Source organism: Tyto alba, unplaced genomic scaffold (assembly GCF_018691265.1).
Source record: "Tyto alba isolate M040663 unplaced genomic scaffold, T.alba_DEE_v4.0 Super-Scaffold_5, whole genome shotgun sequence".
NCBI classification, from domain to species: Eukaryota; Metazoa; Chordata; class Aves; order Strigiformes; family Tytonidae; genus Tyto; species Tyto alba.
The window spans coordinates 1,212,575-1,239,080 of NW_024881326.1; the positions used below are offsets into that span (position 1 = coordinate 1,212,575).

Below are 26,506 nucleotides of genomic sequence, written 5' to 3' on the forward strand. Positions count from 1 at the left end.
GGCCCAAAAGCAGACAGGGGGCCCTTGCCCACCCTCTTCACGTGCTTGTCCCTGTCGGATTTACATTGGAAATGCCCCTGAAGCCAAGCAGAAGCCAAGCCCGGAGGAGTAAGGCCCCGCTTAACCTTGTTGCTTCCTTCTCTTTCCAGCCTCTGGTCTGGCAAAACCGCGTCTCCAGATCTGTTCTGCAGTTCTTCGTAGAAACAGTATCACGTGCCTGATGCAGCCTGAGCTAGAGTTTAACCTTGAACTACTTAAACGTTTTACCTTTCAAGACAGTTTTTGTTCTTCACCGGCCGTTAAGTATCTGTATCCAGTAACTAGTAGCTTAGGAGGCTGCAGGTAAATGCTGTGCCTGGAAAATGCACCTCTGGGCTACGGAGCCGAGTGAAGACAAAACTCTCCAACAAGAGAGAAATCAAACAGAAGTGGAGCTGCTCCTTCCTCCCTCTGTGCCCGGGGAAGGTAAATAAGTTCCACAGGCCCAGGTTTGGGCTTTTCCCCAGGCAGGACCTGCAGAGCCTCAGCGGGGGGGGGCCAGAGGCCTCCCTGCAGCACCGGCTGTGCGGGGAGGGAAGGTGTGTGTTTAACTCCAGTCGGGTCTCAGCTGCACCAGTGCTCCCACCAGGAACCTTCCTTTTGGCCCTTTCAGCAAGGTGGAACTGGCTCCCGGACTTCCAAAGCTGCTCGGACGTGAGGAGGGTTATTTCCACTTCAGGAAAATAGGGGTACGGAGCTCTAGCTTAAGGAGTTCATAGCAGAACATTGCTAGGCAGCAGAAGGGGCAGGTGGAGCCTGAGAAAAGCCCTGGCTGCTCTTCAGTTGTTATTCAGGGGCGCAGCTCAAGGGGTGACCAACCAACCCCCCCCCGGTGCTGGGGGGGCTGGAAGAGCCGCCTCCAGCCGGGCGCTGCAGCGACACACCCAGGAGCTGCCCTGCAACAGCCGTTCCATACCCACTGCCTCTTCTTTTTTTTTTTTTTTCTTTCTAAAGCAAACTTGATGCAAAAAGTGCTCTCTGCTCTGCCGAGCTTCCTCTTTGCAAGTGTCTCCCGTATTTGGTTCTGCTTCAGCCGCTTGTGGATGTTCTCCTGGAAAAGATGTGAACTGAGTGCTGTGAATTAAGTTTTCCTTTGCTAACACCCACCTGGTTCTTAGGAAATCCCCAGAGGTTAAAGGTAAATATCTGCATCCTAGGAGACTTCCTCTGCTGCCCTCTCTCCCTTTCCCAGCGGGGCTGGGCCTGTCAGGAAAAGCCTCAGTCCTGGCCCAAAAACCACGCAAGTCGGGCTCGCTGTTTGAATAAAGCAGATCTATTTCAGCACCATAACATTTTATTAAACTACACTATCAAAATCACATCGACGGCAGGGAGAAGGTTGCTATCAGTGCATATTTTCTGTACTAAGACTGTATTCACAGCATCCGGCACTCGCTGAGGAAAAGGACACTGAAACAGAATCCTTCATCGCCAAAGGGCAGAAAACTTCTACAAAAATCAGGGCAGGTAGGAGCGAGACTGAAGGGGAACACTTCAAGTCAAATGAGTTTGGGGGGGGGGGTGGGTTTAAAAAGTCTGCTTTTAACCAGTGTTAGCTTCCTCAGCTGAGATAAGATGCTGGTAAACAGCCCTTTTGAAATAGCAACCCCTGTCCCCTGCCTGTTCACAAACCCACACAAATATTGTGTACTGCTCCTTCACTTGTGAACTGTGATGCACACGCTTGAGTACAACAGCCTGGAGTGTCCTACAGTTATAAAAACCTGCTTCATCTTCTAGAACAAACAATAAAAAGTAGCAGAAATACATTCTATACAGAAGTAGAAAAAAAAAAAAAAAAACAAAAAACAAAACAACCAACCCAACAGTTGTGTTTCGGACAAATATTAAAGTACATCAGGTTGAATTTTAAAAGTCTTACTTCTAACATCTATACAGCTATTTCTAGTCTCCCGCAGGCGCTGGTCCAGCTGGGCCCACCACCCCCAGCAGCCTTTCAACCAACCCTCCGCAGGAGCAGCTCACAAGTTTTTTCGTGACAAACCTTCCAAAAGGGCTACGAGTCGAGGTTTCTAGGAAATAAGGCTTATTTTCAGTCTTCGGGGCGAAGACTCGTGTTCCGGTAACGTTTTGGATGGTGGAAAGGCAGTAAAGGGGTTCTGTGTTCCACCGGTGAGAGCTCGGGCTCGGGGCAGAACAAGAGGAAGGATGTGCAGTGCCCCGGGGCTCCAGTTGCATTTCCCAGTAACGTCCTTTCTTTCCCAGTAACCCCCCGGGCAGCTGGGGGGTCAGTAGCACCCATCCTTCCAGGAATCATCCTCCACGGCCTGAGTGGGTGGTGCCGACTGGAGAAACCTGGTTTGGGAGACCAAAAGGGGGAGAAAAAAAAAAAAAAAATAAAGGGGTCAGCAGGCAGGTGGAAGGTGCAAGGGAGCTCGGGTTGCCCTGGGCTGCTGCAGAGTCTCTTTTTCTGACGTGCCAGCCCGCACCAGGCCAGCAGCCATCTCGAGAAATTCAGTGACTGCCACGGGGCACTGAGTGATGGATTTATCCCGCTCCACTGCTGCGGGTTTTTTCCCATGACTCAGGCCAAGAGAAGTATTTTTCCCTGCAAATAGAGCTGAACAGGTGAAAAACATCATCGGGTTGGATGCAAAGTACTACTTCAAATGAAGAGTTTAAAAACTCCCTTTTGAGTATTTTTTTTTTTTTTTTTAAAAAGGAGAAACAGTTCAATTTAGTGAAGGCTACAACAGGGCGTTAAAAAAAAAAAATCAGCAATTACTTCCTGCTTATTAGTCTGATACTGAATCGACTCCCCTCAATCACTACAACTGTACTGCAGATAGCTGTCAAAAATAGCTTTTGGCAACGTGGTAGTGGATTACCTACACACAAATGCACAGGAGAAGCCTGAGGACAATGGGATAAGACCCCACTTGGCTAAAATGGCATAAAGTGGCCCAGGCATGGAGTTGTTACAGGCATCTCGGAGGCCTTACTCTTTAAAAGAGATTGAATATAGCCTAAAGCAACAGCTCTTTAGTTACAACATCTGCAAACTATAGGTATCCACTGTCTCAATATTTAGGATGTTAATCGTAAGTGTGAAAAGCTAGACATAAATGTAAAAAGAAAAAAAAAACACCCACAAATCAAGTCTGAAAACTCACTGCATCTTTCTGGATCAAGACACGGTCCCCAAATCAGTTCAGACTTGTGCAACAAGAGCAAAATCCGCACGTTTTTGGAAACCATTATATACGCTCTGCTTCCACCCCGTTGTATGAGGTTACTATAATGATACAGAATCATGCTTAAGCTGAGCCTTGTTAATTTGTCCTACTTTTCAAACCCTTCTAAAAACTCCTTAGGCCTCGAACGATGCCCACCTGACTCTGAACTAAAGACTGAGGAAGGAAAAAAAAACCCAAACTTATTTTACCAGTGGCAAAGTCAGAGGCACCAAAGGAGGTCATCTGGGGAGACGGTTATATTAACAGTAAAGAGAGTTTATTAGATGTATGCACCAAATAATTACGTGCCATAATGTTCGTTTCTTCTAACAATGAATTTGAGTCTATGCCTCTTCATTTGCCTGGGTAATTAGCTTTGTTTAAAAAAAGCACTTTTTTTTTTTTTTTAAGCAGATGGAACAGTGAAATCCTGAGTGGTTTGGCCACAGATTACGCGGTAATAAGGGGCATCTCACCCAGAAGCTGCCGAGTGCCAACCTGTCAGTTCACACCTACATTCACAGAATTTAATTTTAGTGGCATTTAAAGGAACTGCAAAGCCTTTGCCTCTTGACTGGGGGGCAAAGCACGTAACGCCCCCCGAATCTCCCGGCTCCGCAGGACCCTTCCCTTACAGGCTCCCCAACCCTCCACCGCAAGTGAGTCGGTCAGCCCAGCCCTGCACCCGTGTCGCGCTTTACAACCCGAGCTGACCACCACCACCACGTAAAAAAGCATTTCTAATTGTGAAATAAAGGCAGACGGTCAGGTCTGGGAGGCCTCAAGTCTCCCACTTACCTCCTGGAGGGTGGCGTCGGCTTGCTCTTGGGCGCCGAGATTCCCCCAACGGACGTGCGGGCTTTCATGGGGGAATTTTTTGCCACAGTGCCCACGTTACCGGCTCTGGGAGCGCCGCTGCTACCGGAGGAGCCCGTGCTGAGAGGAGGTGCCTGTGGTTTTCGGACCCCGCTAACAGGATTTGCGTAACTGCAGGCTTTCACGGGCTGCCTGGGGGTTAGCAGAGAGTTTGTGCAGGCCCCCGCTTTCATCGGCTGTCGCACCGTTAAGGGAGACTGGCCAGCACCGGAGGAATACCTGAGCTTACTGGGAGCCAGACCTAGAAATGGAATAACGGAGGAATAAGCCGGTTGGCAAGAGCAGCTGAAGAGCACGTGAGGATGCGGGGCCTTGGAAGGGCCTGGGGGCTGGGGGGGGTCGCTTGGCCGGACAGAAGGACGCGGCTGCCCTGACCTGCTGAGCGCTGCTGAGTTCTGGGGATGCGGCTGCTCGGCACCTGCAGGTCCGACTCCAGGCTCCGGCTGCTCCGCACCGACTCCAAAGCTCGGAGGCTCGTCCTGGCCAGGTTGGGCATGCTGTGGCGCATCTCCTCTGAAACCAAGAGCAAATTCTCTTATTCGCCGCTTGCGGGAGCGACGGAGCTGTGTAAGGGATTAGATCACCTCCTGAAAAAACACAGGCACTTAGGAGAGGAGCGTGGAACTAATTCTGAGCTTCCCCTGGCGGGAACACGGCGGCATTCTTTTCGCTGACTCGTATCAGCAGCTGACGGCCAGCTTACCTTCGCTGTTCGCATACTTGAGCCGGTCTTGCATCGGGCTCTGCACAGCTCTCCGGGGCGGGCGGATGCGGGACGTGGGTGTCCGGCCGTAGTCGGCGTTGGAGGAAGGGGACTGGCAGCGGGGGGAGCTGAGCGGAGACGGGGAGTATCTGTGAGCGCTCCGGTACGACAGGGAGCAGTCGTAGTCGTCCTCATCCTCGAGGCTGTAGGTGTCGAACTCCTGGTCGCTGTAGGTGCCTCTTCGCAGGGAGTGAAGGGAAGCGCTGGAGCTGCGGCGGGACACGGAGGCGGAGCTGGAGGCACAGTCCTGGCGGAGGCCTGGAGAGAGGGGCAACAGGGCTCACAGTCATCCCGCTCCAGCACAGAAACTCCTTACCCGGCCGCAACGCAACTCCAGAAGCAAACGCTCTCCCCTCGGGGATTCATTTCACCTCGGGAGGAGAGACGGGTTAACACCGCTCTTTGCTGAAGCCACTCGCCCCGCACGGACAGCGTCACCCCTACCAGTGCTGCTTAATTAGAGCAAAGAGCCACCATTCCAACTGAGCCGAACTGCCCCTTCCGCCGCGCACGCGAGCGGCTCTGATGGTGGACTACCTACTGCCACGCGAGCTCCGTTAGGTTCACTAGGTACAGGAGGCTAATTTCCAGTATGAACTTCGGTAGTTCCGTTAATTACACGCCCACCAGCGTTTCAGCAGGTTGAAGCACAGATTGGAACTTCTGCCTCCAAGTGAAAACACGCCCGCTTTTATTGACATCCTCAGTGCGCCCGGCCGGTTTATTTACAGGCCCTCCCCCAACTTACGCCTTTATTCAAGTCTCCTTCCCTAACAAAATACAAGCAACTTCATATTTAGCAAACCGGTTGAAGGGACTTTTGAGGAAAGCATCAAATTTCTGAAAAAACCTCTTCTCAGTGCAGTCCTTTCATTGCAAGGATTTTTTTTTTAAGGAAAAAACAAACAAACAAACAAACAAACAAGAGTTGCCCACTCTTCTCCCTTCACAATGCAAATATGAAAAGCTTCCATCATTCTGAGGATGACGTGCTTTTCACATTTCACTGGAAAATTTGTGATGTGACAAGATTTCCTTGACTTTTTTTTTTTTTAAGTGATCACAAAGCATAACATAAGAAAATACTCAAGCTTAGAAAGAAAAAGGCCATTACTCGCTTTATTCGCTTTAATACAACTTTTCCCCAGCTGTGTTCAGGTGTAGTAAAGTGATAACAAGATCTTATGTCTTTTGCTCTTTTTGATCTCATATTCCAATTCCTAGATCATAGGATTTTTTAAATTTGTAGAGGCACAGTACTAAAAGAAAGTAAATGTTCTCCAAAAAAACCCCCAGAACACTTCATTCTCCGTTTCCTGCATATCAAATGAATTATCAATTTGCACACAGACATAGATCCAGGCACTCTGTTCCACCTTGATCTTCAGTTAGGACCTTAGCCAAACCACACTGAAGTCAACAGAGAGTTTACCAATGATTTAATGGGAACAGGATCTGGGCTGACTGGATCAGGCAGAACCCCCCCGTGCCCTGGGCTGCAGCCAGAGCAGGGGGGGCAGCAGGGCCAGGGAGGGGATTCTCCCCCTCTGCTCCGCTCTGGGGAGACCCCCCTGCAGCGCTGGGGGCAGCTCGGGGGCCCCCAACAGCAGAAGGACCCGGAGCTGCTCGAGCGGGGCCAGAGGAGGCCACGGAGATGCTGGGGGGGCTGGAGCAGCTCCCCTGGGGGGCCGGGCTGAGAGAGTTGGGGGGGTTCAGCCTGGAGGAGAGAAGGCTCCGGGGGGACCTTCGAGCGGCCTCCCAGGGCTTAAAGGGGGGACAGGAGAGGTGGGGGGGGACTCTGGGTGATGGTTTTAAACTGTCAGAGGGCAGATTTAGGTGAGATGTAAGGCAGAAATTGTTCCCTGTGCGGGGCAGGAGGTGCTGGCCCAGGGTGCCCAGAGCAGCTGTGGCTGCCCCCTCCCTGGAAGGGTTCAAGGCCAGGTTGGACGGGGCTGGGAGCCCCCTGGGCTGGGGGAAGGGGGCCCTGCCCAGGGCAGGGGGGGGGCACTGGGGGGGCTTTAGGGTCCCTTCCCACCCAAAGCACTCTGTGATTCTGTGATAATACTTTCAAGGCTATCCTCTGCTTTAAGAGGGGTCATCCTGAGAATGTTACACAACTGCTACGTTTAAGTGGCAGTTTGGGTCTGTAGATTTTTAAAGGAAGCCCTTACTAATCACCAACATTTCAAATGCTCTATTAAATTCTCTTTTTTTTGTTGGGGAAAGGCAGAAGAGAACAGTTGGACTCCATCTACGATTCTAAAAGTGTAACACAAAGGAGATTGCTGTCACGTACTCTCTTCCTGAAGGCGTGCCATAACCTGGACGTCGGTCAAGTCCTGCAGTTTATATCCCATCGAGATGGAGTCGTCAGACGTGCTCAGCTCACTGTCCACAGACGACTGAGAGCTCAGTGCAGAATGCATGCTCAAGTAACCTGTAGTAGAAAAGAGGAGGGAGGAACACACACAAAAAAAAAAAAAAAAAAAAGCATTCAGCCATCTACCTACAAAACAAGAATACTCTGCTGCTCCTTTATTCCAGTAATAAAATCAGTGCAGTTGTGAAGTTGAGGTAAGGTCGCTAGAAATAATTAAGAAGTTAGAAATTACTTGAGAACTCAGTATTTTAACCTGCAATATTCAGAAGGCAGTGTGCCTTTGTGCAGGGAAAAAAAATTGTGAACTTCTGTCCAGAAGCTAGCAAAGAGAAGCTTGCTGATTTTGAGCTTAGAAACACGCTTCAAAAGATCAGTATGCTGTCTGCCCATTTTGAGAAAGGGGCAACTATCGATTCTACATATTAAGCAGTAAAGTTACACAAAGTGCGTGCTAGGGTGTTGGTGAGCAGTCGTAGGATTAAAAAGATCCAGATGACTTTCAGAGTACAGTACCTCAAAAATCAGTCATGCAACCTGCTTATGCAAAGCGGAGTTGACACTAGATTGCCTCCTCCCCATTCCTGCCATTTACCTTTTTTCCACCCCACTCTCATCATAAATCAAACTCTCTTACAGGGAGGGACACAGCTTATTCACACAGCAGGTCTTAAAAAACAAACTGGAATGATCTTCCCACCAAGGAAGTTTTTCCATCAGGCTGGCGTTAGGAAGAGCCACAAATAATTTTCCTTTTGAAGAATAATAATAAAAATATCATCATCTTAACCATTAAGTGCAAATTTTACCTACCAGTACTTTTTCTTAAGCCAAGCAAGTCAGTATTTTCCATGGCATAAGAGTACTACTACTTGCTACTGAAACAGGGAGATGAGAACAAGCCGTGTAACTTTGGGGTTATACTGGTACTTGTCCTTCAAATGTGGGAGGCCTGTAAGTAGCCCTATACACAGAAATGTGGTATCACAGCTGCCTTTGGCCTTCCTCTGATACTCCTCTTCCCCAGATACTGCTCGTCTGGGCACGTGGGACAGCTGAGCATCACCCAGCCGTCAGCTTATCTCCATCTGCAGGTGGCAGGCAGCTGCAGGCAGTGCCAGGAGAACCTCACTACCCTTCCAGCCATGTCAATTTGGGCTCAGGGTAGTATTTCTGAGAGCGCACACACAATGCTGAGCATACCTCCCATCTTCTTTTCCCATTTTATAACTAACATACTGCTTTGTTTAAAAAAAAAAAAAAAAAAAAAAAAGAAAAGAAGAAAAAATTGCTAGAAAATTTCTTTGAAACACAGAAGGAGCAGTGAATTTAAAGCCTCTACATGGCAAACGTGCTTATCTATGCTACATTATACAAAATCCCATAATATGCTCCTAGCATAACTAACCCTCCAACACAGACACGTAAGACCATATAAAGTCCAGAGCTATTTTAGGAGAGAGTACTTCATTACTTTAAAGTAATTCTAAGACACGGTTGCAATTAGTACTATATAAATTTAGACACACACCCACTTCCCCCTCCTCCAAAATATTAAAACCCTTGATGTGATAGAAGATGAGACAAAGCTCGTAGGTATGCAAGAGCTTAAAAGCACTTAACATCACTTTCAGCGAGAGCAGGCTTAAGAAATACAACTCCTGCTCAAGCAGGGATTCGAGATGATCACTTAAACAAAAAGCAACAAGGAGGCTGTAGCACACCAGCCGACAAATCAAGAATGTACGTCGGCCTCCCAAAGCATCTACATGATGGCATTCAGCACTGACTTTTACTTTAGCTCACACAGTTTGGCCTGCTGTGTTCTCAGAAGCCTTGAAGGCAGGGCACCTACTGAACACTTCTCCACGATGACGCTAGAAATAAAGATTTTGTCTGTTCTTGGCAGCGCATCTAAAACTCATTGCTGAGCAACACTTTCAAACAGCGGCTAATTCCAGTCAGGCAGGAAAATGCAGCAGGTTCCCAAAGCTATTCCTTCCAACCCGTTTTGAAGAGGAGTAACCGATGACACGGAAAACACATGTTTCAAGGCCAGGCATAAACCACATTTCCTACACGGACGTTGAGCAAACTGCTTTGTACCAGTAAACCTCAAATTCTTCATTTGAAAAGGCAGAAAGTTTTTCCAGTTTCAAGACGCTTGCAGAGTGCAGTGCAAGTCAGGACACTCCGGTATTCACACGCACTCCTGTATGACATAAACCCATTTCTGTCCTCTGGTGTCAGGAAAAGACACCGTAAGCAGTTGAAATAAAGCCAACACGAGAGCAGGGATTGCACCTGTAGGATGTAGGATAAGGAAGGAGCACAGGTTTCCTGCTGTAACTAACACCACCTTTAATACTAAAAGCTGTATTATTAATGCAGCTGTATCTTGAAAACAGCTTTGGAAGACACAAAGTTCCCGATTCAGCTATGTGTGTTTAGCTTGGCTGTCGCATTTCGAATTGCAGCTCTACTTCAAAACAGTCAAGGAGAGGAAGAACAACATTCACATTCTTTCATCAGTAAAAACGGTTGTGGCTCAGCATTGCAGGATGAACTGATTATGGTTTTCATTACAGAAACTTCAAATACACCACATCTGGATTCTATAAAAGTTTTTTTTTTTGTTTAGTTTTTAAGGGAAGTTACTGTTAAACTTGTTTCATTTGAATGGTAGGGAAGCTCCTTTTTTCTTAGAAATAAAATTAGATTTGAGTCAATCAAGCTGGCAGTGAACTTCAAACTCATGTTAGCACTTACACAAGTCACAAGGGAGGAGCCACTAAACAGAGGAAGTGAACTCTCACATATAATCCTCCACGGGCAAAGCCTGCTCTGTACTTGCCTTTTTACTTGGTACCCTTGAGAACTCCAGATTTGCAGTGAAGGAAGAAGTCTAGAAGTTGCACTGACACTTTGGTTTTACACATCAGTAACTGTTTCTGCATGAAAAGGTGGTTAGACATCTAGATTGCCAACCAACCACACATTAAAAACAAGAAACTGATTTAGAGATTCCTCCCTGCAGAATTCAGCTTGCAAATATAGTCAGTCCTGCATGCATCCTTTTGTTTGCAAAACAGAGATAAGTGTTAATTTCTATTTACAGCAGAAAACCAGCAGATCTCAAAGGCCTACCTGCAGCTGTGAAAACATCCATATGCAACCCTTTTATTTTTTTTTCCCTTAAAAAAAAGAGGTTTGTTTAACATGAAGCTTCAAGGCAGGAACTGTTAAACATGCTTTATGGTTTTAAACATGCAAATTGGGATACAGCAATTTCCACAAAAATCAAACATATCAAGGAAGTCTCCTCTGATAGTAAAGCCAGCAGGCAAAGCATTTGTACGAGGAGAATGAACTGCATCCAGGATAAACGAAGCTCCTGAAAGAGCCTACGCTGGACTCCGTAGGGGCAGCTTAAATGCAAAGGCAGACTTGAGGCCAAGGCGTTTAGGAGAAGCTTCATTATTCTACCTACAAATCCAGGCTTCTAACAAGATTTTGTGTAAATTGCCTCGAAGGTCGGAAATCTTATTCCAAGCACAATGAAGTCTGATGGAAAGCTTTTGTTATTTTGCGCTTAGCTGCTCATTCCGCCAAAGCAAAGGCTTATCCTGGAGACAACACCTTTTATCTTAAAGCACAAGGCTTCTTTCTGTTGCCTACATTAATCAGTATTTCCAAAAGACACTTCACAAACTCTGCAGTCAGAAAACTGAATCCAAGTAACTTTATCAAGTTCACATCTACATATGATAACATTATTCAAGAGCAGTATTTTCTTTGCCCCAACAGCTGCCTTCTGTTTTAAGTCGTTTAAAATTAGTACAATTTATAAATATATAGAGAGAAAGTTATAAAAACAAAACCATGAAATAACTACAAGACATTTAGAATGCAAGGAGGTTCTCTCCCACGTAACACGTGAAACCTGGGTCAGTAAGTGAGCAAATTTAAAAGGAGAAAACCTCATGGGTGGACTTGCATCTCTTGACAACTTTTCCCCGTGTCAATTAGTAATACTCCTTGCATTTTAAACACTACAGGTTTGCACTGCTCTACTGACATGCCATACCTGAGCTGCCACAGGTTAGTAGTGCTTTGTTAGTCGATTTGAGATGCCCGGGAGAGTTTAGTGCATTGCTACAGGAGCCTGTCTCTGTATTCAAATTATGTGCGCTTGGTGATGCCAATGGACTGCAATACAGGTTTTTCCATCTACTGGCTAGAAGGAAAAATACAAAAAAAAACCCATAAAGGTCGTCAAATTATTTTTAAAAACAGAGAGCATAAGATAAAGAAAGGCATCAGATAAACAAAACTAAATATTGTAACAGATGTACTTCAAATAAGACATCTTGATGGTGTCAGTTACAAGCAAAGCAGCGCCTGTTCCCTCGCTCACTCTCCCCTTTAACTTGTTTTGTCACTTCTGAAGAATTCCAAAAATAACTACTGACAAACTTGGTTTTAAAGCAGCCATACATTTCTGAAGGTTTCAGTGCTGGTCTTCAAAAACGACTGTTTTCATAAATATCTGTCACTTCTACACGCCATCCTCATTTTAAAGAACTCCACCGAACTCTATGTTTATGCGTGTGCTATTTTGAATTTTTGATGATGGAATCAAAAGAGCATTAAACCACAAAAGCTGTGCCTTTAGATTAAAAGGAGAGCAAATGCATATATGAAAAACAACCGTTCTGAAATATTTATTCAGCACACAGATTTTGCATACGAGTTAGTGAAACAATCAAAAACAAGCCAGGTAGCAAAACGTAGTGCATCCACGCTCACTGGAGCTGAAAATAAGCAGCTACAGTGCTGCGGAAATGACTCAGTCTATGACCTGCACATATTCAAGGGGCTGCTGACCTGCCCACCGAACCCTCACCATAACGAAATAATGAAGATTCACTATATAAACAGTTTTCATTTCCCCCCCCCCAAATATACAAGGTCAGCCTATTTTAGTTAAAAAGGAGTGACAGAGTACAAATAAAGCCTGATACATTTCAGACAAAGCAAAGAGTTCATCAAATGAACCTTCGTTCAAATTTTCAAGCCCAGATGGTTTATAAAAGTAAATGAAGTTTGTTCTCAAACTACATTCAGTTATCTCAAATCAGGAATTTCAAGGCTAAACTCAAAATAAGCCTGATTACAAGCAGTGCCAAAGCACTGTTAGTACGTAAACTTTAAAAACAAACAAACCAAAAAACCAGTGGTGTCTCAGACTTAAAGTCCCTGAGGTCAAATTACTGGTCAAACCGAAATCAAAATTATTGTATTCACACAGAAGATAAATTTAGCCAATTTAAAACCCAGGCAGAGCACTACTTTTGTACCAAACTGGGGGTTGTATTTTCAGCAGTTAAGAACATCAGCGAGCTTCAAAACATCCATTCTCTCGCAAACTTCACTTTTTCCAACACTGCTAACCACAGCTTTTGTGTTTAGATGTTCCCGAGTCAAACCAGACAGATGAGGTTGCGACATGTCCTGCTCGGCAATGCTTTTCCACGACGAGTCGTTAGGAGAAAATAATACTAGTCCATCCCTCCAGCTGCAGGGTAAATCACAGCTGCCAATATAGGAAAATTGTATGATATAGCAAAGGATTACATATGCACTTCGAGCCCCTCAGTGTCTTGGCTATCAGCAATTCAGCCCAGGCCTCGCACCTTTACGTACAAGCCTGGATCGTGTTTGGAAAGAGGAGGGGAGGCTATCCACCCCGTGGGCTCCAGGTGCGGCACTACAGCTCTGCAGAAACAGAACCACCACCGCAGTTTTGTCAAGAAAAAAACTATGCCTCTACCCCAGCAGCCCTCACCCTGGCAAAAGGCTAAGATGGGATTGATCCTTCAGTGTGCTGGAAAAGGAGAAGAAAACACAGAAACCTACGACCCCGGAGTAGTGACTACGATGGAGGCATGGGGCACAGCTGAACGGAACGCTCCACGGCCTTCTCATTTCAGGCGGGTTAACAAGGGAGTTTCCCTCGGTGGTCAAGTAACACAGCTGAAAGCCACCGCCAGGTGATTTTAGGGGATGATAAAACTGGGAGGAAAAACTAGGTTTCCAAGTGACACCATTTCTTCAAGTTACAGATTTTATTGTTTCCTTACTGTAAGCTTTGAGCATCAGACAAATATTTTACCCAGATAATACTACTAATGGTAAGAATAATCACCATTAGAAACACTCAGCGACACTAGAACTTTTTATACAGAAAAAAGCTGCAATAACGGTTTCATATGATTCTCTCCCCCACTCCCCAAAAGCACATTTTTTCCTCTACATGTTTTTAAAGATGTTTAAATATTAAAAAAAAAAAAAAAAAAAAAAAATCAAGAGCCTGACAACACTAAAATATATTTTTACTGTTTAGGCTCTGAACATATTAAAAAAAAAAAAAAAAAAACAAAAAACCAAAAACAACAGAAAACAAGTTGGTAAATTCAGCAATTCATTTGAAATGCCTGCATTTGTATCTTAAAAAAACACGTAGAGGCAAAACATCAGAGTTCAGTTTGTTTTGTCTATTACCTGTAATCAGCCCAGTTTTCAGCACAGTCTTCTTACTGTTGACACAACGATCTCTTACCTTCCTCAGCTGAGCCATTACCAACATAAACCAAAAGCAGGGAGGCTTTTATACAATAACAAGCACGGCTGTGCAAAAATGCACCAAGAGCCGAGCACGGGAGGGGCGCTCTCTGCAGATACTCTCCACTATAGCAACCGCAAACTTCACGTCTCCTCTGCTTTACTGTTTCTCAATCCTGGGAAGGACACGAGTGGAAATAACAAATGCTTGAAGCAGCGATGCTTATAGTTCACGTACCTTGATCAAGTCTGTTTATAAGAGTTCGGCAGGCTGCTTCTGTCTCGGGACTGGGATTATCCAACACCTGCCGGCACCATTTTAAAGGTGAGGCCGTTTTCTGATCTGTAGTAGATTTTCTCGGGGACACATAGAGCCTTTGCAAGGGTTGAAAGGAGACAGTAAAAAAAATGCTCATTAACTCAAAGCATACAGCCAACAAAGTAGCATTTACAAAAGTACACCTAACAGTAAGGAACAGAAAAACTATCCAAATTAAACACAGGGAAAAAAATAAATTGTATGCTAGGACTCAGAAACAAAATTGACTATCACGATACTAAAATTCACTTGAAAAGGGCTTCACAGAAAAAGCACAGAGCCTCCCAAAGGCAAGGTTCAGCCTGGGCTGCTGGAGTACATTCACCATCACCCGCACCCCTGCCTCTGCCTCCACTGCCCCCCAGATCTCCTGACAAAGACAGCAAGGGTGAGGAGGTGCTTCTAACTTGAGATTCAAGGTGATCTCGTTTCAGAAGTCTAACTAGTAATTATCCCATTAATTTCTGAAAACTCCTCCTGTTTAAAAGATACAGAAACATACTACGGGACTCTCTGTTGTCAGGCGTCCTACTCACAAACACAATGTTTGGCCAAGATAAAACATACAAACAACTGGGATATTGAAAATACTGTACTGGCACCAAAACATCTATCTAACATACTGCCCTGTCTCCTATCCTGTATTACAGGAAAAATCAATCCAAAAGCTTTGCTGATGCAGAAAGCTGTTCCAGACTCCCACAGTTTTGCAGTTCGGGGCTATTGGACCAAGCAACAGCTCTCAAAAGAATGGTTTTCAGTGAATCCATCCAACCTTTGAATTCATACCTGCTTGCAGCACCCTACTGCAAAGGGTCCCACAGTGCACCGACGCACGAGGTGAAGAACCACCTCCATTCACTTGCTCTGAAAATGTCACCTGCTATTTGCTCCTGATATTGTCTGGTTCTTGGGGGATAGGGTAGAGGTGGAAGGCAATTATTCTCTATTGCCTCTTGACATGCCACTCATGACTTTCCAGACCCTAATAACATGCCTGCCCCTGGCCAGACCCATCTTTTTCAGGGAGTAGAGATTCAGTCTCTTTAGTCGTGTCTCATACAGAAGCTTTTCCATATCAACCTTCACACAAAGCCACATGCAAATAAAAAAAATCTAATTTGCTATTGACAAAATAAATGCTAAGAGACATGAACACAAATATTCCTGAATATGCACTGTTATCTTTCATAAAAGACCCCACAAGCATATCTTGCTGCTTTTCTGCATGGGTAAATGAGCATTACAACCACTCAGATCCAATAAAACAGAGAAAGCAAAGCACTCTCTCTCTGGATTTATTTTACAGTTCAGACCAAAAAAGCAGCAATAAAACCATCAAACGAAAAAAAAAAAAAAAAAAAAAAAAAAAAAGAGGCCAACAGTCTCCTTAGGGCAGGTCACGCTGTTCTTCACATATTTTAGGTTAAGGGAGAAAATCCTGCTCTACTTCAGGACGTTGTTGTACTACCCACCTCCTCCCAGGCTTCTAATCATGTTTCTACCCAGGACTATCAGCTGAAAATGAAAACACTTGTCTGATTGCTGGAACTGTTTCCACATGGAGCAGAGCTACCTGCTCCCCGGGGTGTCCGAGTCCTCTGCAGTCTGCCAGAGGACTCTCCTTTCTCAGCTGACAAGTCTACTGGCAAGAGATGGTCTCACTTACAGTGTCACCAAACTCAATTAAGTAAGTACAACTCAATCCTTCCGAGCACTGACAGGCAACTTAGAGAAAAGAGGAATTCTGGTTTGATTCCACAGCATCAGGTTTACTGTGAGGGCTCAACATACTTCACAAGCTAACTTTTCAAAAAATGCTGCCATAGCTTATTCTTCTGGAGCACTGCACACCATCAACCGATTAACTAAAAACACCAGCCCCACAAGCAGAAGTGAATATTTTTCTGGACACACTATTACCAAAAAAGTCACCTTTGACTAGAGGCTCCCCCCACCCAGTGTCATCCCCGTTAGCCCCCGCGGCACAACTGCCACCGCCAGTCAGGCCAGGTTCATACAGCACCACGCTTCCAGCTGGACTAAAACAGGCTTTTGTGATGAAATTCTGCATATTTTTAAACGGAGCAGAGTGAGTTCAGTTTATTTCTGGTAGTTTTATCCTCTAAGGCTGTTTGATATTTCAGGTTAACATAATCCAATAAGCACTGGAAAAAATGTACTCAGGCGCGCCGTAAAGTACGCATAGGACTGCCAGTTTACGTGTCAGCCAAAGTCTTTTGCATTTAGCAAACACCTGATTACAGAATAAGCTTTACCTTGCATTTTGTTCCTACAGCTCAGCAGTTTGGGTGTGAAGCATATTCTGTTTGCATGACAAAAGGTTATGCTTTGAATATTTTGTCAAACTGCGAATGACAATTAAGTAGTTTGGGTAGTTACGAGGCTTAATACAAAATTCCAGAAGTGAACATTTGGGCATATATTCTCAATTTGATGTATTGGGGTTTTGCTGCATAGCTTATTAAGTATGCCTAAGATTTTCTTCAGCTGCTGTGAGGAAACAAATAAAGCATCGTTAGCTTCTGCTTACTAGTGTGTGGGTTTCACTTTCCCATATAAAGTATTTTATGAACTGCACCCCTGGTAAGAGCTAAGTCTTTTTAGTTGTGCAGCAAGCATGACAACAGATTCTTTTTCCATTAGGAACGCAGGCACTCAAAAATAAATTAGTGGGATTCTTTGCGCTTTATGCTGATACATTCCAATGTACTAAAAGCAAAGTATCTTCCAGAGATACTGTTTTTCTTTTGGGGTCAATGTCACAGGAGGACTTACAGGAGTTAATGGCCACTATCGTTTGACTTTGAGGATACTGATTTGAATAACCCCCCCCCAAGAATCTAGAAAATACTATGACAACTTGAAGTTTTTTAAAAGAACTCGCAACAACAGGCTTCACGGTTCATCTCCTGTGAAGATCATTATTTTTTTTTAAACTGTAAGGTTTTTTTTGTTTTAGTAACACATCAGATCAATTATGACAGTGCAAGCCAGCAGTACCTGAGAATAAGAGCCTAATCACACAGAATATTTGCACTAGTAAATCTATAGATCATAAGAAGAAAACCGAGGCAGCTGAAAGCTCTGTAACTAGATCACTAGTAAATTAAACTGAAAGTAAAATGAACCTCAGTTTAAGACATGTGCTCGGTTTATTACACATCTTCCACAGCACTTGGCACCGGTAGCTACAGCGCTACCAAAAATGGCAGACACTGCACTGATTTTCAAACCTTTCGAGTTATACACATCAAAGCAAGGAGAAGGAGACCTGAGGCAGCTAAACACGTTAAGAACAATTTACAAGACACTCCTCCATGAAATGCTAAGAAGGCAGCTAAATTTTTCTATAAAGCATGTATTTCAAGCAAATGGTGCATCATTTTTCCTTTCCTTTATGTATCAGACTTCAGAGAGTTGGTTTGCAGATTTACTACTGTGCTTATGCTGTTCTAATCTCTAATCTAAATATTACTGTTGAACAGAAATACCAATACTGACGATACAGTGGTGTGGAAAGTGACACGGAAACAATGCTGTCCAGGTCTTGAAATGATGGAAGCACAAAAGGAAAAAATTAGAAAAATCCTGTGGAAAACACTCTACACAAAAACATTATAGTATTAGTCCAAGCAGAGCTTTGAGCCTTTATTCACAAGAAATAGAAATTGGAAAGAGAGGAAAAGAATTATAGTGCAAAACCCAGAGGAGGCACTGCTTTTTCATGTCTCCCTAGTGACTAATCCTGCTGAACAAAATAGCACAAACCTAGTCCCTAAATCACAGAAGCTCTACACACCCCATCAGCTTAATAATCTGGTGACACAGGCAACAGTCTGCGAGATGATCACAGGGCACCCTGGGGACAAGCTCAGGGTCGTGCTGCAGGTGCAGTGCCCAGGGGCGCAGCAGCATCGAGAGGCTTTTGCCTCCGCCCCGGCAGCGCAACCGAGCGGGCACACCGCCCTGCCCACACCTCATCGTACAGAACGAGCCGGGAGTCAATACCTCAAGCACTTCGGTGAGAATTCAGGCATTTTAAGCCGTCAAAAGCAACATAACCTGTGGAGACAAGCAGGTAGATTTTTCCTTTCAGCTGACTCCGCTCTGGCACTGGCAATTGCTGGCAGCAGAGACTGCGGGCGGTGCTGCTACCTTAAAGCTGGGCACAAACGGGTAACGCGCTACTCAGACAAGCTAGGCAGTCAGGAGATGTTTTTGATAAGCCATCTGTACATTATTTAATGTAACACAGCTAACCGATCCACTGCTAAAAATACCTCTGGAAGGTTTTCGTAAAATGACCAGTCTGAGAAACTAAGACCTTGCAAATTACTGTTTCTAAGTCCCGTAGAGTCTTGTCAGCAGGGAAGGATCGCAGGCAAACTAATCCCTGGCCTGTGGAAACGTACAAATTGATTATAGAGAGGAGGGAGTTAAAGTTTTCCCCAAAGCTAGAGGCAGAAGATGCCATATTTTTCACGATGCTATATTGGTATAATACCTGAATTTTGTGCAGAGTGACATCCTCATTTGGTGGAGCTTCTCCAGAAGATTTCTTCCTATCTCTGATGGTGCAAGCAGCTAACAACAACGATATCCTGCAGTATGTTGAATTAAATGCCCTAAGACATTAATATAGAAGCCCACTGGACATGGGGCTGAGGCTGAAAACACGCAGCCCCTGGAAACTCCAAAGTAGTAATTTATTCAAGCAAAGCATACTCCTTCTTCCTACAAAGACTATTTCAAGGGCACCCTACTCGCTGTGTTGAACTTTTGGAATCAAGCGGGTGACAAGACAACACTAAGGTGAAGGCAACACAACCTGTTTTCAGTTGAAAGACAGGCTTTTGGGAAGGAAAACTGCGCAAGGAGTGGGTGTAGCAGCAACACAGGGATTCACCTGAGTGATGTGTATTTCTCCTCCTCCTTCCCCCACAAAAACACAGGAGCATGTTAGGTGAGTAGAGATGTACATTCATGTACACACCCATCATATTTTACATATTCTTCTAAGAGGAGCTCAGCAACTTAAAAGAAACTTGAAGAAAAGGTTCTGTTACATGGATTTGCTTGATTGTTATGGTGTGCTTCGGGGTTTTTTTTTTGTTTGTTTGTTTGCTTTTAAAAAAAAAAGCAGAAAAAAAATACATAGAAAGCTTATCTGAAGCCCTGCTGGCAGTTTCGGTACTAGATGAAGATCTCAAGCGACAGCAGCAGCAATACTGGGGAGACAGGTAAAAGGGCCTCTTCCCTTCGTCAAGGAGAAAACCTAAAGCTGTTCAAGGTCAGGCACGGACAGAGAGCTTGGGACTCATCCCATCAAAGGAGATGGAGGCAAAAATAGTCTAATCCAGTAAAAAGGAGAAGGAATACTGAAAAAGGTTAAGGCTTTTCACTCCTCCCATTTCTTTATCTCTTTCTTTCATCCAATGACATGTTCATAAGAACACTTTATAGTTCAGAGGGGGTTGGAATTTTTATCATTTCATCGCAATTCCAAGTCAAAATGCTCTCTCCCAAGTCTTACCAGGAAAAATAACTGACAGTTGGCAAAACACCAGAGAAGTAGCATGGGAATGCACAACAAAACACTGAACACAAATCACTGCACGAAGAACAATAAACTAAACGCACAGAAAACCACAACTTAATTTTTATACACGGGGAGCACCGAAGAATGACAAACAGCAAAGAAGACAAACACGGTCACGCTACTGCAAGCGGATCTTTTGTTCCCTTCCCCAGGGGTAAGAGCCTTTCCCCAAACCACCGCCGAAGCGCAGCGCAAGGCAGCGAGCTGGGAACCGCCAGCGGGCAACCAGCTCTGCAGCCCCAGGTGAGCATCCCGCTGAACTCGGCAGCACAAAGCCAACTTTCACTTGATTGGGTCTCAGGGATATTTACAATTTTGAATAGCTATTTGAGAAAGCGACCTAAGAAAGCAAGTCAAGGGACAGACTCCAAAGAAGTACAGAGTTACAGCTACGGCAGGTGATGCAGTACCTCATGTTTCACGGGGGGTTCAGTCATTGCAATGTTGTTTTTAAAAACAAAACCTCAGACCACCCAAACGTTGCTGAAGCCAAGGGAAGCTGCACAGGAACATTTGCAAGCTTGATCCAAATAACACCAGTAATTTTGTAACAGCACAGAAACTGAGACTCCATCTGCACCTGCAGAGAAGAGCAACGAAACCTCTGACCCCCTCCCTGCTTCTGCCCTGGCCCTCCTAGGGCAATGGTTTTTGCTGTGACCACTGCAGCTCAAGGGGCAAAAACCCACAGGGTAGATGTAGCTAGAGGTGTCAAACCTACTAAGAAGTCATGGGGCATAAGCACAATACCGCAACAGAAATTAACCCTGAAGTGTGGAACTGTTCTTAAAACAAGAACGACGTGGAGACAGAAGAACCAAAGCCTCTCTTTTTAAACACTTCCCGCTCCCCACCCCCTGTTTTAAAGACTCTCATACTTTAAAAGAATACAAAATGAGTTGTTAGTATTCTTTAAAGTATAAAGCATCATCCCCTCTACTAGAAAATACTAAAGAAAAGGTCAGCAAACCAAAAGGACCAGGCTGTTAAAATTTATCAATTCAGGCAGTGACGGGAAAAGACAAAGCCACTGTGAATTTCTCAGAAATTACCAAGAATTGTAAGTATCAAAGTATACATGACATGTTCCAATATTAGCTGCAGTTTTTTTCCTATTGTATAATATCAAAAAAAGGACTGCAACTCTAACAACACAGTAAGCTATTCACTTTGACTAATACACTGCTTGACACATTTAGATTTTACTTCCATCCAGGTAGTACAAAATTCCCCCCAATCACCAAAACCACATTCTTAAAGTTGATCCTAATTCCATATAGCATGAAGGGGTTTTGGTTGGGTTTTGGGGGTTTTTTGTTGTGTGTGTTTGGGGTTTGGGTTTGTTTTTTTTTTTTTAAGCAGCAGCCCACCCTCTCCCCCAAGCCCCGTTTTCTGTTTATTGCCAATAGGAACGCCTGAATATCTGCATGGACAGCATGAGACGTGCTTATGAAGAGAACTGAGGATATTTGGCAATAAGCACAGCTATGCACTATTGACTGTACACACATTATTTGTTCCCTGCTTTCAGCTGAAGGGCTCTAGAACAAGAAGCCATCGTAAAAACAGCTTATCAAGTTAGACAAGACAAAATCAAACCAGACTGAAGCGATGCAACACGATCAAAGGTAATTTATGATAACAGAACTTGCACAAGAGCTCCGTAATACCACCTTTATTTAAGCTCCCTGGGGCACCTCTTTTTAATGTTAGCCTATATTAACCAAATTTGACAAGAAAACAGAGGTATCAAAAACGTGACGATCCTACAAGGTCTAGTGAGAAGGTTACCTGGTAAAGAAGAACGACCTTATTAGCCACCAGCTAGAGGAAAGGTTAATAAAGCGAGCCTCAGGCTGCAGAATCTCTCCCGATGGCACCGGACAGTATTCACTGCCCGTGTAAATCTCAGACTCCATCTGGTTTCTTTACCAAGTCAATATAGTTTGAAGAATCTCTCACGTCACGGGTTATATAAACATGAATATAAAACTAATGTTTTCATTAACATGGAAATAATGAAGCTCGTCTTCCACATTCAATTGTTAAATATATTCCCTTATCTTTTCTTAAAAAAAAAAAAAACAAAAAAACAAAACAAAAAAAATCAAAACAACAAAACACTCAGAATGCTGTTTAGATATGTTAAAGAGTTGCAAGTTAGAACCAGTATTTGGGTTTTAAAAGAAAGTTTGCAAAGAAAAAAAAAAATCTTGTTTTTAATATAACCTTGAACTTAGACTTGAGCTCACGTCATTATGTTATTGAGCTCCATTCCATTAACAAAAGTTTACCTTCACTTATAATGGCTAATGAATTTTTAGAGTTTAAGATTTATTTTGTATTCCACAATCATTCTGCAGCACTGTCTTCACTGCCAGAATATTTTCTAGCTACACAATTTTGAAACACAATTTGCAGATTCCTGAGGCTATCCGACAAAGTCTTAAAATTAAGAACTCTGGGTAAAATCTCAAGTCACAGCTATTGCATGAGCTGGAATTAGACTTGAACTTTAACTAGCTTTGGAAGGGCAAGGGACACTAATCTGCTGATTTAGAAAACAAGTTCTAAACAAGAGCGCTGGTGAGGCAGAGGGTCCTACAAAGTAAGGTCAGTTAAGGATTACATCACTGATCTGTTTCAGTTCATGTCCCTAAACAAAAGAAAGAGGTTAACTGCGAAGAAACAGAATTCGGGGAATTGGAAAAGATTTGTTTTCTTAGATACTAACAAAAGCCACAAATTCCAGGCAGTCTAAGGTCTCGGTTTGTGTTTTACAAAATTCTTATTTAAATACAGTATTTGACAGTTATGTACAAAGCTTAAAAACTCCATTATTCATGCATCTGTGTGCCTTACACATAAATAAACTAAGAGGGAAAGGAAGTTTTCTGTGCTAGCTATAGCAGCGAAAGGAAGAAAGGGTGAAAGACAAGCCTTATGAAGTGATTAACAAAATAATGCTCTGGCACAATGGTCTTAACAGTAAGAATAGCCAATAATAAGAACCGTATTCTTGCTGTTAAAAATCAAAGCGCTGTACAGAAATCACTTTATACCCTTAAAAATTACTGCACTCCTAAACGCAGAAACTCCCAACCACAGCAGTGTAAGTTCCATACATAACTAAAGTTTCAAGATACGTACCAGCTATCTTCTTCTTCATTGCAATTTTCAAGTTCTAACACTTTCACTTCATCCAGGTCTGTGTTATTCGAAAGACCTTCTAGATCTCCACATTTTGCATTGGGATTTTGTTCGTTTATTTTAACTGAGGAATCAAAACCTGCAATGACCAAGTTTCCCACAAGCTCTGTGCTACTACTTGTATCCGTACGTGAAGAACACCTAACGCGATCACCGGTCTCCGTTTCCACCTCACACACGCTGGAAGACAATTCCTCAGTGGCACTGTTGCAGCTATATTGCATTTGGGCACCTATGTCTTTTTTGAAGCAGTTGTGCTCTCCTTCCTCCCTTCTTATTTTGCTCAACTGGTTGTGCAGATCCGCCATGATTTGCAATTCTTGCTTCTCAGTTATCGCATTGATGCTATTGTGAATTTCCATCCCATTAAGACCAGAGCCGTGGTTATCCACACCAGTATGGCTCTCACTCTGCACGTTTGTCCCAAGCACGCCCCTGCTACCCTTCGTTCTCGGGTGCTGATTCTCCATCTCCAGCCTCCTCACCAGCTCCCGCAGCTTTCGCACCTCCTCTAGCTCTGGGCCCACCTCCGCGGGCGCCGGCTCGGGGTCAGGGCCCATGGCAGAGTTCTCCGTGGAGTCTCGTCCTAAGCCAGGCTCCAGAGCATGATCCTGCTGGATAACCGGGGCGCTTCCGGGCACCACCATCATCCAAAACGCACGGCTTCACTGCAAGACATGAAAAGCATCTAAAGGCTCCACAGAGAGGCACAGTATGGCAGACAAACTGGAATTAAACACCAAAAATTCTGACTTTTATAAGCATAAACTAATTACACTGGGGCACAAGGTGGCTGAACTTAATCAAAGTCTATTGAAAAAGAACAACTGAAATTGGTACGAAACATTTCAACAAACGCAGATTACTCACTTTAAACAGCTAGGATGTGCAATGATTATGCTACAAATTAAACTGTATAAAAGGAAGCCGATTTAATCATGCACAATAGTTTAGTTTCCATCTGTTTACAAACAAAATACATGAGAAAAGCACTGATTGAGCAAAGTCAGGAAACATAATTAGCGAGGTGCTGACGTCAGACAATGACAGCATTAAGAAAACGGTAAAAACATCCTTTGTTCATTACCAGGCTTATCCTGGAAAAGCAGAAAAAACCTGAAAACATTTCTGTATCAACTTATACCAGAGACTAACGACAGGAACTGCAGTGACTGTGGTACACAAAAATAAGCATAACTAATGTCTGTACTGGCATATTCTCCTGTTACAACTGAAAAGAGAGAGGCCAGCTCTCTGATGCAAACACAGCAAAGAACAGAAAAAAACACAGATAAATATATCACACCACAGATTACATATTCCAATAAGTTTCATAAAATGAAGCCATCTTTCTGCTTTTCCTGTCTTCAGGGCTACGATTCATCCTGTGGTCGTGTCGAGCAAGGAAGAGTGTGCAGAGCACCCTCACTCAGGCAGCTTTAATCTGCAGAGGTATTCAGGCTTCCCAAAAGCTGTAAAATAATGCTGGTGCACTTAACACACAATTTTACACCACTCACTGAGTAACAAGCAAACGCTGTTTTTTTCCCTGCTAGTGATTTACATGAGTTTTCAGTTCCAATGGGTGCCCTCATTTCTGAATTGACTCTTCAGTGAAAAGCCCCGAATATCAGATTAATGTTCCACAGAGCAAGTAAAATGGATTCCCCTAAAAAAATTAAAAATCCTTTCTATTTTGCAGGAGGGCAAACAGACAGACTGACAGAAGAGGGAGTTAGACAACACAGCCAATTAAAAGTTTAAAAGATCTGACGCAGGCACTACAACTGCATTTGAACCCTGATTTTTTGTGACTGTAGATGTTCTCTCCTCCTTTCCTTTGCTGTCTGAAAACTTCTCCTGGTTTTAAGGCCTAACTGCCAGCAGGTAGAGGAAACCACAAAAATTAAATGTCACACAAAGCAAGCAAGGTTGAAAATACATACACTCCCCCATACACACCTTAGCATCTCCCTGTTACTTAGTTGTTTGTAACAGCAGTAACTGAGTACATTTCCTAAAAAATCCACGTTTTAGTGCTTTGGATTTTTTTTTTTTTTTTTTACCTGACAGGTGTTTTTTTATTTTGGTCCTCCACACCAGATGAAAATTTTAAGCTTATGTTTGAATTAATAGAGAACACAAAAGCACTTACAAAGAGCTGTAGGTGAACAGAGATGACTGCAGCGCACTTTAAACACAGCTTTCAAAATCACGCCTGTAAGAAGCACTGAAGTCATTTTGACTCAGGGAAATTTAATTTGTAGTTACCAAGCAATCTGATTCCTACTCACATGCCCACTTCAAAACAAAAAAGAAAAAAAAAACCCGTGCGCATCCTCACTCCTACAAAATCATCCGATTTCTCGACGAGCAAGGAAACTAGTGTGATTTCCAAAGACATTTCAAAGCCATTGCTCAGTGACTCGCTGAGGATGTGCCAGCGGGGAGTTTAGGAGTTCTACTGTCAAAAGCAAAACACAAAGACCCAAAGGGGGGGAAAAGCAGCGAGGTCTGTCACCCGAAAAATCAGCTCCCCTCCGAGGCTGAGCAGCTGCAAAAACTGCTTTTGCCTTCACGGAGGGGGTAGGGGGGCAAACATATTTAAACCATTTAGCCTTTTCCCACAACCTGTAAGTCTAAAACCCACCCAAGTGAAGCAGCAAGGATACAGGAGGGAAGAAAAATATCAATCTGTAAAACTTAATTTAATTGTGTAGTGGGCTGGGGGGGAAAAAAAAAATGAAAAAGAAGAAAGCCACATTTCAAGCCGCTACTGTGTCGGAGACAATAATTTGGAGTTTTTCAAAAAGACATCCGGGTTTTTAACGGCAGGTTAACGGGTTCTCCTCAGCGCAGCGGACGAGATGCAGCTGTGGGGGGAACAAACGCCTCCTGCGAGGAACCCCCCCCCCCCTCAAAAAAAAAACAAAAAAAAAAAAAACAAAAAAAAAAAACCCAAACCCAGGGTTCCCGCCGCCTCCCTCCTCCCGCCCGGCCCCCGCCGCAGCCGTGGACAGCTCCCGGTGCGCGGGCACGGACCGCTGAGGGAGGAACCGGGGAGGAGGAGGACGGTGAGGGCGGGGAGCGGGTCGCCGCCCGCCCCGGGTGCTGGGGGGGGGGGGAGGCTGCGGCGCGGGTGGGAGCCCCACGGGTGGATCCGGTTGTTGGGGGGGGGGGGGGGGGCGGTGTCTGTGAGGGGAGCAGGGCGCGACCCTCCCGAGGCGCTGCGGGGGGTTCGGGCGCGGCCAGACCACGCCGAACCGAAGCGCTTCCCCCCCCCCCCCCCCAGCCCTTCCCCCTTCATTCCCCTCACACACCGTACCTGCTGCCGCGGCCACGGGTGGGCAAACACCCACCGACCGACCGACCGACCGACCGGCCGCCCCCCCCCCCCCGCCGCCGCCGCCGCCTTCTCCGGACCCTCAATCGCAAACGGCGGGAGGGGGAGACGCCGCCGCCGCCGCGCGCATCCTCA

At 44.6% G+C, this 26,506-nt stretch overlaps 1 protein-coding gene across 2 annotated transcripts; it reads right to left on the minus strand.

Moving 5' to 3' along the window:
* Positions 1-1,294: 1,294 nt before the first annotated feature.
* On the minus strand, positions 1,295-26,493 carry LOC104362389 (SLAIN motif-containing protein-like). Of its 2 annotated transcripts, XM_042807433.1 has the most exons (9): positions 26,354-26,493; positions 22,969-23,696; positions 14,115-14,251; positions 11,340-11,489; positions 7,172-7,312; positions 4,816-5,133; positions 4,488-4,625; positions 4,035-4,353; positions 1,295-2,355 (listed from the first exon to the last, which is right to left on the minus strand). In XM_042807433.1, the coding sequence occupies exons 2-9, from the start codon at positions 23,676-23,678 to the stop codon at positions 2,289-2,291; spliced, it is 1,980 nt and encodes a 659-aa protein (XP_042663367.1). In that variant the 5' UTR covers positions 23,679-23,696; positions 26,354-26,493; the 3' UTR covers positions 1,295-2,288. The 2 variants fall into 2 exon arrangements, with proteins under 2 accessions (XP_042663367.1, XP_042663368.1); XM_042807434.1 differs by lacking the exon at positions 11,340-11,489.
* Positions 26,494-26,506: the final 13 nt, after the last annotated feature.

Coding starts and splice junctions, on each gene's coding strand:
- LOC104362389 (XM_042807433.1), bottom strand. CDS start 23,678: ATGATGGTGGTGCCCGGAAGCGCCCCGGTTATCCAGCAGGATCATGCT. Junction 7,313..11,339: donor ACTAACCTGTGGCAGCTCAG/GTATGGCATGTC, acceptor TTTCTACTACAG/GTTACTTGAGCATGCATTCT. Junction 2,356..4,034: donor CCGACGCCACCCTCCAGGAG/GTAAGTGGGAGA, acceptor CTCCCAAACCAG/GTTTCTCCAGTCGGCACCAC.